Source organism: Aquarana catesbeiana, linkage group LG03 (genome assembly GCF_042186555.1).
Source record: "Aquarana catesbeiana isolate 2022-GZ linkage group LG03, ASM4218655v1, whole genome shotgun sequence".
NCBI classification, from domain to species: Eukaryota; Metazoa; Chordata; class Amphibia; order Anura; family Ranidae; genus Aquarana; species Aquarana catesbeiana.
This window is the reverse complement of record NC_133326.1, coordinates 6849838-6861123: the sequence shown is the minus strand read 5'-3', so window position 1 is coordinate 6861123 and position 11286 is coordinate 6849838. Positions and strand designations below refer to the sequence as shown.

At 48.4% G+C, this 11286-nt stretch overlaps 1 protein-coding gene across 1 annotated transcript; it reads right to left on the bottom strand.

The window, feature by feature from the left end:
* Positions 1 to 4857: 4857 nt before the first annotated feature.
* PLPBP (pyridoxal phosphate binding protein) lies at positions 4858 to 7368 on the bottom strand (the record flags this gene model as incomplete). Its single annotated transcript, XM_073618234.1, is given in 1 exon segment — positions 4858 to 7368. A coding segment is annotated over 1 exon segment (138 nt), but the record flags the coding sequence as incomplete, so codon positions are not given.
* Between the last annotated feature and the right edge of the window lie 3918 nt (positions 7369 to 11286).

The following is an 11286-nucleotide window of genomic DNA, read 5'->3' as shown; positions in this document are numbered from 1 at the left end:
CCAAATTTCCCCTCCTAGAACAATTCATACCCCCTGCCACCCCCCCTCCCAAATTTCCCCTCCTAGAACAATTCATGCCCCCTGCCACCCCCTCCCCCAAATTTCTCCTCCTAGAACAATTCATACCCCCTGCCACCCCCCCCCCCCAAATTTCCCCTCCTAGAACAATTCATACCCCCTGCCACCCCCCCTCCCAAATTTCCCCTCCTAGAACAATTCATGCCCCCTGCCACCCCCCCCCCCAAATTTCCCTTCCTAGAACAATTCATACCCCCTGCCACCCCCCCTCCCAAATTTCCCCTCCTAGAACAATTCATGCCCCCTGCCACCCCCCCCCCAAATTTCCCCTCCTAGAACAATTCATACCCCCTGCCAACCCCCCCCCCCCAAATTTCCCCTCCTAGAACAATTCATACCCCCTGCCACCCCCCCTCCCAAATTTCCCCTCCTAGAACAATTCATGCCCCCTGCCACCCCCCCCAAATTTCCCCTCCTAGAACAATTCATGCCCCCTGCCACCCCCCCCCCCAAATTTCCCCTCCTAGAACAATTCATACCCCCTGCCACCCCCCCCCCAAATTTCTTCTCCTAGAACAATTCATAACCCCTGCCACCCCCCCCCCCCAAATTTCTTCTCCTAGAACAATTCATACACCCTGCAACCCCCCCCCCCAAATTTCCCCTCCTAGAACAATTCATACCCCCTGCCACCCCCCCCCCCAAATTTCCCCTCCTAGAACAATTCATACCCCCTGCCAGCCCCCCCTCCCAAATTTCCCCTCCTAGAACAATTCATGCCCCCTGCCACCCCCCCCCCCCCAAATTTCCCCTCCTAGAACAATTCATACCCCCTGCCAACCCCCCCCCCCAAATTTCCCCTCCTAGAACAATTCATGCCCCCTGCCACCCCCCCAAATTTCCCCTCCTAGAACAATTCATACCCCCTGCCACCCCCCCCCCCAAATTTCTTCTCCTAGAACAATTCATACACCCTGCAACCCCCCCCCCCACACCAAATTTCCCCTCCCAACAGGAATCCCCCTCCCCCAATCTCCATGCTGTGCTCCCCCCACCTCTGATGATACCACAGTGCCCAGGGCAGCCGCCCCCTCCTGCCCACCCCTTCTCCCGGCCCTACATGCACCGTACCAAACTGGGGGGGGGGGGGGGGTTGGTGTTTTTCTTTAATGCAAAAACAAATCATTGCAGCAACTTCCAGCTGCAGATAATCGATCGACTTCAGTCCTCAGGATAGTGTGGCCTGTGAACACAATGGACACCCCCCACTGATGTCATTCAAATACAGAACAACATGGGAGATTTCATAGAGAAAAACAGGCAAATGAACCAAGAAGCAGCTTTTTGTTTGGATGACACATTATAGTGATGGAGGAAGAAGAACATTAATATCTGGAGAGAAACTCAACTGATGATCAACAACCTCCAAGTAGGAAGGTTCTTTCAATGGACAAAGAGCTCCCCCAAGTGGCTGCCATTAATATTACACGTGTCAGTGGATGTGTGGGAGCTATGGGGGGGGGGCGATTTACTAAAGACAAATAAGCTGCTAAAGAAGTTGCACTTTGGAAAGAAATTTGTCCCAGAGCTTAAAGTGGCATTAACCACTTCAGCTACGGAAGATTTACCCCCCCCACCCCTTCCTGACCAGGCCATTTTTTGCGATATGGCACTGCATTACTCAAACAATTGCGCAGTCATGCGATGTTGCACCTGAACACAATTGACTTCCTTTTTTTCCCCACAAATAGAGATTTCTTTTTGTGGTATTTGAACACCTCTGCGGTTTTTATTTTTTGTGCTATAAACAAAAAAAGAGCGACAATTTTGAAAAAATATAAATATTCTTTACTATTTGCTATAATAAATATCTATTCTTTTATTTGATTTATTTTCTTTTATTTTCTAATTTTGTTCCCGTTTTACTCTATTATATTCTATTCTTTTATTTTATGTTATATTCTTTTCTATTCTATTTTTTTTTTCTATTCTATTCCTTTATTTTATGTTCTATTTTATTCTCTTTGGAAATTCAAAAACTATTCAAATTCAAAAAGTATTCGAAGTGATTCGAATTCTGTCCGAATTTTTTTTTTCGTTATTTTGGATTCGTTAAAATTCTGTACTATTCTAATTTGAAAATTTGAATACATCCGAATTTTACCAGAAAAAAAGAACATTCCTCTGAACTGCACGTGTCTGATATACGTGATCCTGAGCCGCGTAGCCCCTGTAGCAGTAAAAATGCTCTAGGGGTGGATGGCGAGCGGTTTAAACCCCCCAATAGCATTTATTATATTGCAGCTTACAAATTCTTAGATGTGGCGGCTGCATTCGTTTTCACTTTTTTTTTCGATTTTCTCTCTTCTTTTTTTTTATCTGGTGATCCGACTGGAAAGTCTGTTTTTCATCAGAAAAGCTCTCTTGCAGTTTACAGGGAGATGTGAGAAACCATTTACCACTGACCGGGGGGCTCACAATGATCAGCTTTTATTTATTCATATAAAACCTTTATCCCAAAAAAAGGAACAAAAACTGTGTGCTGTGAGCCGGAGTTCATGGACAGACCGATGGATGGATGGACCAATGGATAGATAGATGGACGGATAGATGGATGGACTGATGGATGTATGGATGGATGGACTGATGGATGGATGGATGGACTGATGGATGGATGGATGGATGGATGGATGGACTGATGGATAGATAGATGGATGGATGACTGATGGATGGATGGATGGACTGATGGCTGGATGGACCAATGGATAGATAGATGGACGGATAGATGGATGGATGGACTGATGGATGGATGGACTGATGGACGGATGGATGGATGGACTGATGGATGGATGGATGGATGGACTAATGGATGGATGGATGGACTGATGGATGGATGGATGGAGGGATGGACTGATGGCTGGATGGATGGATGGATGGACTGATGGATGGATGGACTGATGGATGGATGGATAGATGGATGGATGGACTGATGGATGGACTGATGGATGGATAGATGGATGGATGGACTGATGGATGGATGGACTGATGGATGGATGGATAGATGGATGGACTGATGGATGGATGGATGGACTGATGGATAGATGGGACGGATGGATGGACTGATGGATGGACTGACGGATGGATCAATGGATGGACTGATGGATGGATGGACTGATTGATGGATGGATGGATGGACGGAGGGATCAATGGATGGATGGACGGATGGATGGATGGATGGACTGATGGATGGATGGATGGACTGATGGATGGATGGACGGACGGATCAATGGATGGACTGATGGATGGATGGACTGATTGATGGATGGATGGATGGACGGAGGGATCAATGGATGGATGGACGGATGGATGGATGGACGGATGGATGGACTGATGGATGGATGGATGGACTGATGGATGGACTGATGGATGGATGGATGGATGGATGGATGGATGGACTGATGGATAGACTGATGGATGGATGGATGGACTGATGGATAGACGGATGGATGGATGGATGATGGACTGACGGATGGATAGATGGACTGATGGATGATGGACGGACGGATCAATGGATGGACTGATGGATGGATGGATGGATGGATGGATGGATGGATGGATGGATGGACTGATGGATGGATGGATGGATAGATGGATGGATGGACTGATGGATGGATGGACTGATGGATAGATGGATGGACTGATGGATGGACTGACGGATGGATGGATAGATGGATGGATGGACTGATGGATGGATAGATGGATGGACTGATGGATGGATGGACGGAGGGATCAATGGATGGATGGACGGATGGATGGATGGATGGACGGATCGATGGACTGATGGATGGATGGACTGATGGAGGGATGGACTGATGGATGGACGGTTCGATGGATGGACTGATGGATGGAGGGATGGATGGACTGAGGGATGGATTGATGGATGGAGGGATGGATGGATGGATGGACTGATGGATGGATGAACTGATGGATGGATGGACAGATGGATGGACTGATGGATGGATGGACGGATGGATAGATGGATGGATGGATAGATGGATGGATGGACTGATGGATGGATGGATGGATGGACGGATGGATAGATGGATGGATGGATAGATGGATGGATGGACTGATGGATGGATGGATGGATGGACCGATGAATCGATGGATGGACCGATGAATCGATGGATGGACTGATGGATGTATGGATGGACGGATCAATGGATGGATGGACTGATGGATGGACTGATGGATGGACTGATGGATGGATGGAGGGATGGATGGACTGATGGATGGACTGATGGATGGATGGAGGGATGGATGGACTGATGGATGGACTGATGGATGGATGGAGGGATGGATGGACTGATGGATGGACTGATGGATGGATGGACTGATGGATGGACTGATGGATGGATGGACTGATGGATGGACTGATGGATGGATGGAGGGATGGATGGATGGACTGATGGATGGACAGTTCGATGGAGGGACTGATGGATGGATGGATTGATGGATGGACTGATGGATGGATGGACTGATGGATGGAGGGATGGATGGATGGATGGAGGGATGGACTGATGGACAGATGGATGGAGGGATGGATGGATGGATGGACTGATGGACTGATGGATGGAGGGATGGATGGATAGATGGACTGATGATGGATGGACAGATGGATGGAGGGATGGATGGATGGATGGATGGACTGATGGATGGACTGATGGATGGAGGGATGGATGGACTGAGGGATGGACTGATGGACAGATGGATGGATGGATGGATGGACTGATGGATGTCGGTTTGTCTTCACAGATGTTTTATAAAAAATGGAAGCAGTTGCAACAATTCTCTTTATTGCCTCATAGAGGAAGAATCGCACAGCTCAGGATTGTCACATTCATATCTAAACACAACAGAACTTATCAATGAATTCTGAGCTCCAATCACATTGAAGTCCGGGATTCCGGGTCACCTCCGGGGGAAATGTGAAATAAAATCTATAACCTGCATCCACCATTCAATCATTATTACAGAAAATGGGCGATTGTATCCCAGGCCTCATCCAGGTGGGGGGGTCCTCTAGGTTTAGCCATGGGAGGGGCCATGTTTACCTGAGCTGGGGGGCCCCCCTGCAGGCAGTCCCATTCAAGTCCATTGGGACTCCATCCATACAAGCTCCGGCATGGATATCAGGCAGAGCTGCTGCGCCACTTTTCTGGAGTTAGCCGCGCTTCACACCAAATCCGACTTTGAAATTGTGCAACTTCACTTGAAATCGCACAAATTTCAATGCCGCGTGTCAGTGCGACTTCATGCACAAAGGTCAATGCAAGTCGCACCTTAAAAACCTCCAAAAACTTTTTAAGACGTCAGAGATTTGTATTTTCATTGTGGGTGGAAATCGCCGTTTTCCAAAGTATTCTCCCCAAACTGGAGCAATTTCACTGACATGATACCGGAAATACATTCTTCTTCCGATTCGCTTTGCTTGATGAAGGTCAAAACTTTTTTTCAATTTTTTTATTTGCAAACAATACAAACGACAAACAGTTTCAAGAGGCAACTTAAAGAGTCATGATGATATGCGGAGGGCAGTAACCCGGAGACGAGCGATCCGGGGTGATCAGTCCAGTGGAAGTCAATGGATTAGGAACGGTTCCCGCCCCCTGAGCAGCGCCTTTCCTCCGCCCACTTCTAGATATAGAGACACGACGGTGCGACTCGGATTACCGATATGACAATTTCACTCAGAAACAATTAAAGCTGAACTCCGGGTGCAAAAAAAATACCAAACATTTATGAATACATTCCTACAAAGGATAGAAATCCACATTGTGCGCACCAAATGCCTTCACAGACCCAGATATTGCCTTGTAACAAAGTAGCAGTAACATCATCAATGGGCTGTACATAGTCTGTGCAGAGGCTCCACCCACTACAGGAGGGGGGCGGAGACAAGACCAGTCAACTTTCACAGGGAGAGAGAGCAAGAGTTGTGGGAGGGACTCAGCAGGCCACGCCCAGCGAAGGGACAAGATCATCCGATGCCCAATTGCACCCCCCCTTTCATTATATGTGAGCTTATGAGGGGGAGGAGAGGGGGGGGGGGGGGGGGGAGAGAGCACAGCCCGCACCTCCTCCCGCCTCTCTCCTCATCTGCTTGCCACTACCAGCTCTGGGCTGACAGAAGTAGTGAAAACCCCTACAAAACACACTGTGCCTTGGGCAGCCACTCCCCTTCTGCCCACCCCTTGTCCTAGGCTCTGGCAACACCCACTACAGGAGGGGGCAGAGACAAGACCAGTGCCCACCCCCCCTAGTCTGCACAAGGAGAATGAGGAGACCCATGGGAGGGGACCCAGCAGGCTCCACCCACTACAGGAAGGGGTGGAGACAAGACCAGGTGCCCTGCCCAAGGAGACCTGTGGGAGGGACCCAACAGGCTCCACCCACTACAGGAAGGGGTGGAGACAAGACCAGGTCCCCTGCCCAAGGAGACCTGTGGGAGGGACCCAACAGGCTCCACCCACTACAGGAAGGGGTGGGACAAGACCAGTCCCCCTGCACAAGGAGAATGAGGAGACCCATGGGAGGAACCCAGCAGGCTCCACCCACTACAGGAAGGGGTGGAGACAAGACCAGGTCCCCTGCCCAAGGAGACCTGTGGGAGGGACCCAACAGGCTCCCACCCACTACAGGAAGGGGTGGAGACAAGACCATTTCCCCTGCCAAAAGGAGAACCGTGGGAGGGACCCAGCAGGCTCCACCCACTACAGAAGGGGGCAGAGACAAGACCAGTCACCCAGCACAGAGAAAAAAAAAGCAGAGATGTGGGGAGGGGCCCAGCGAGATTTTGCTTTTCCTTTCACTGTCCAATCACAGGCTGGGGGGAGGGACACGACTTGTGAGTGTTACTTAAGTGCAGCAGTGGGAAATCCGGTCTTCCACCCAATCACAGGGCTGTGCTGAGTGGCAGAACGGTGCAAATCTCAGAACTGGATGAAAAGAAAAACCAAATCGTTTGGCAAGCAAAACGTCTTTTATATATCCTGTATGTGTATTTCATTGGTGTATTTGCTGGAGTTCAGCTTAAAAACGACATGTTAGCAGCAGCTGTACATTCACAAATAACCAATCAGATATGTGGGGGTGGGGGGGGGGGTGGAATCCCATCTGCAGACTTCATGGTCCAGGCACTCCAACGTCCAATCACGGTCCTCCTACAGATAGGCTCCCCAATTTCTCTTCTGTACTCGTTACATTCGCATCTGCCTTTGTTGGCTTGGTGTACACTCGCTCACCGAAGATGGTGCTGCCGACGCGGACATTCGTGGAGCCGAGCTCAATCTGGAGAGAGAGAGAAACAGCACAGAGGTGAAGAGAAAACAGCCTGACATCCAATCACTGAGTGGAAAGATTGGGGCGTGGCCTGGCGGGGGACTGACATTCATTCCAATACTAGGGGGTCTGCATCGATGTGCCGCTTCATGGGACGCATCCTCTGCTCAACAATATAAAAAGACAGCGGCAATGTGCTTCAGAGGAGAAACCTCTATCAGAATCCGTGTACACCCAGCCACTGGGGAGAACGTTCACCTTTTTTTCCCCCTAAATGCCAGCCCCCCTATGTGCTAATATAGCATTCATGTATTTATTTTGCAAAATTAAACAGCTTTCCATTTATTCTACACACACACTTACCTCACTAACTTCATGAATGTTTCACAACACTTCTCCATTACTTCTGCCTTACTTCCTGGACAGACTTTAGGTCATGACACAGGAAGGAGTTGAGCAGCTGATCTCATTAGCACACGCCCCCTGCATCATCCACCCTCAGCTGGTCAACTCCTAAAGTCTGAGCAGGAAGTGAGGCAGAAGTAATGGAGAAGTGTATTGAAACATCCATGAAGTTAGTGAGGTAAGTGTGTGTGTAGAATTAATAGAAAGCGGTTTTATTTTTGCAAAGAAGTACATTAACGCTATATTGGTACATAGGGGAGCTGGGATTTAGAGAAAAAAAAAAAAAAAAAAAGGAAAAAGAAGTTGACTTAGCCTTTAACCACTTAAGCCCCTGAAGGAATTACCCCCCCTTCCTGACCAAGTCATTTTTTGCGATACGGCACTGCGTCGCTTTAACTGACAATTGCGCGGTCGTGCGGGGGGGGGGGGGGACTTACTTGGGGAGGAGACCAATCGGTGTTCCTATATACTACACACGATCTGTCTCCTCTCCCCTGACAGGACGTGGATTTACGTGGACGTACACACACAAAAACACACAAATCCCCGTCCTCGCTCTTTCAGGAGCCATCACGAGCGCCCGACAGAGGAGATCGCGGCCCCTGGGCACGAGCATCGGCACCTTAGGGACTCCTTAAAGCGCCCACCGTACAGCTATGGCGATTTGTGCAGGAGTGCCATTCTACCGCCGTCAATCAACGGTGGGCAGTCGGCAAGTGGTAAAAAGCATAATTAAAAAGTTTTCTTTTTTTTTAGCTCTGGGCAGACTGGAGAGATATTAGACCCCCTGTCAGGTTTTTATTGGGGGGAGATCCACCCTCTCCCCATTTGTCCTGGTGACCATTATCACTGAGTAAAATAAAATCCTAAAGTTGTGACCAGAAAAAAATAACCACTTCCAGACATTTTCTGCCATCTTTGTTTGCATGTAAAAATCTGTATTTTTTGCTAGAAACCGCCAAACATCTCCTACAGTATCTCACAAAAGTAAGTACACCCCTCACATTTTTGTAAATCTTTTCTTCTATCTTTTCATGTGACAACACTGAAGAAATGACACTTGTCTACAATGTAAAGTAGTGAGTGTACAGCTTGTATAACAGTGTAAATTTGCTGTCCCCTCAAAATAACTCAACACACAGCCATTAATCTCTAAACCGCTGGCAACAAAAGTCAGTACACCCCTAAGTGAAAATCTCCAAATTGGGCCCAAAGTGTCAATATTTTGTGTGGCCACCATTATTTTTCCAGCACTGCCTTAACCCTCTTGGGCATGGAGGTCACCAGAGCTTCACAGGTTGCCACTGGAGTCCTCTTCCCCTCCTCCATGACGACATCACAGAGCTGGTGGATGTTAGAGACCTTGCGCTCCTCCACCTTCCGTTTGAGGATGTCCCACAGATGATCAATAGGGTTTAGGTCTGGAGACATGCTTGGCCAGTCCATCACCTTTACCCTCAGCTTCTTTAGCAAGGCAGTGGTGGTCTTGGAGGTGTGTTTGAGGTGGTTATCATGTTGGAATACTGCCCTGCGGTCCAGTCTCTGAAGGGAGGGGATCATGCTCTGCTTCAGTATGTCACAGTACATGTTGGCATTCATGGTTCCCTCAATGATCTGTAGCCCCCCAGTGCCGGCAGCACTCATGCGGCCCCAGACCATGACACTCCCACCACCATGCTTGACTGTAGGCAAGACACACTTGTCTTTGTCCTCCTCACCTGGTTGCCCCCACACACGCTTGTCACCATCTGAACTAAATATGTTTATCTTGGTCTCATCAGACCACAGGACATGGTTCCAGTAATCCATGTCCTTAGTCTGCTTGTCTTGAGCAAACTGTTTGCGGTCTTTCTTGTGCATCATTTTTAGAAGAGGCTTCCTTCTGGGATGACAGCCATGCAGACCAATTTGATGCAGTGTGCGGCGTATGGTCTGAGCACTGACAGGCTGACCCCCCACCCCTACAACCTCTGCAGCAATGCTGGCAGCACTCATACATCTATTTCCCAAAGACAACCTCTGGATATGACGCTGAGCACGTGACCTCAACTTCTTTGGTGGACCATGGCGAGGCCTGTTCTGAGGGGAACCTGTCCTGCTATACCGCTGTATGGTCTTGGTCACCGTGCTGCAGCTCAGTTTCAGGGTCTTGGCAATCTTCTTATAGCCTAGGCCATCTTTATGTAGAGCAACAATTCTTTTTTTCAGATCCTCCGAGAGTTCTTTCCATGAGGTGCCATGTTGAACTTCCAGTGACCAGTATGAGAGAGTGAGAGCGATAACACAAAATTTAACACACCTGCTCCCCATTCACACCTGAGACCTTGTAACACTAACGAGTCACATGACACCGGGGAGGGAAAATGGCTAATTGGGCCCAATTTGGAGATTTTCACTTAGGGGTGTACTGACTTTTGTTGCCAGCGGTTTAGACATTAATGGTTGTGTGTTGAGTTATTTTGAGGGGACAGCAAATTTACACTGTTAGGCCCCTTTCACACTGGAGCGGTTTTCAGGCGGTATTGCGCTAAAAATACCGCCTGAAAACCGCCCCTAAACAGCCTCCACTGTTTGTTCAGTGTGCAAGCCCAAGGGCTTGCACACTGAAGCGGTGCGCTCGCAGGACGGTAAAAAAAGTCCTGCGAGCCCGCTTCTTTGGAGCGGGGAAGGAGCGGTGTATTCACCGCTCCTAAACCGCTCCTGCCCATTGAAATCAATGGGACAACGCGGCTATACCGCGGTAATACCGCGGCTATAGCCGCGCTGTACGAGCGGATTTAACCCTTTTTCGGCCGCCAGCGGGGGTTAAAACCGCACCGCTAGCGGCCGAATACCGCTGCAAGAACGATGGTACAGCAGCGCTAAAAATAGCGCTGTTGTACCGCCGACGCCCCCACCGCCCCAGTGTGAAAGGGGCCTTATACAAGCTGTACACTCACTACTTTACATTGTAGCAAAGTGTCATTTCTTCAGTGTTGTCACATGAAAAGGTAGAAGAAAATATTTACACAAATGTGACTGAGGGGTGTACTTACTTTTGTGAGATACTGAGATATATCTATATATCATATCTCTCTGTCTCTCTCTATCTTTTTTTTTTTAAAGCAGAGGCCCGAGAGAATAAAACGTCGGTCATTGCAATTTTTTTTAATGTTATACACAAATTTTGAGGGGAAAAAAAAAAAAAAAAAAAAAAAAACACTTTTTTGAATTTTAATAACCCAATTTTTTTGTAAAATATAAAAGATGATGTTACACCGAGTAAATAGATACCAAACATGTCACGCTTTAAAAGTTAAGCGCATGCACACCCATGCAACGGTGACGCTTTAAAAGCCTTTACAGGTTACCACTTTAGATGTACAGAGGAGGTCTGGTGCGAGAATTACTGACCATGATCTGACGCTCACGATGATACCTCACATGTGGATTGCTGTTTGCATGTGTGCAGGGCCGACATCCCCACCCACTGCTTGTAAAAGCAATCCAGCGGCTGGTTAGTCGCTAGGATTGCTTTTACAA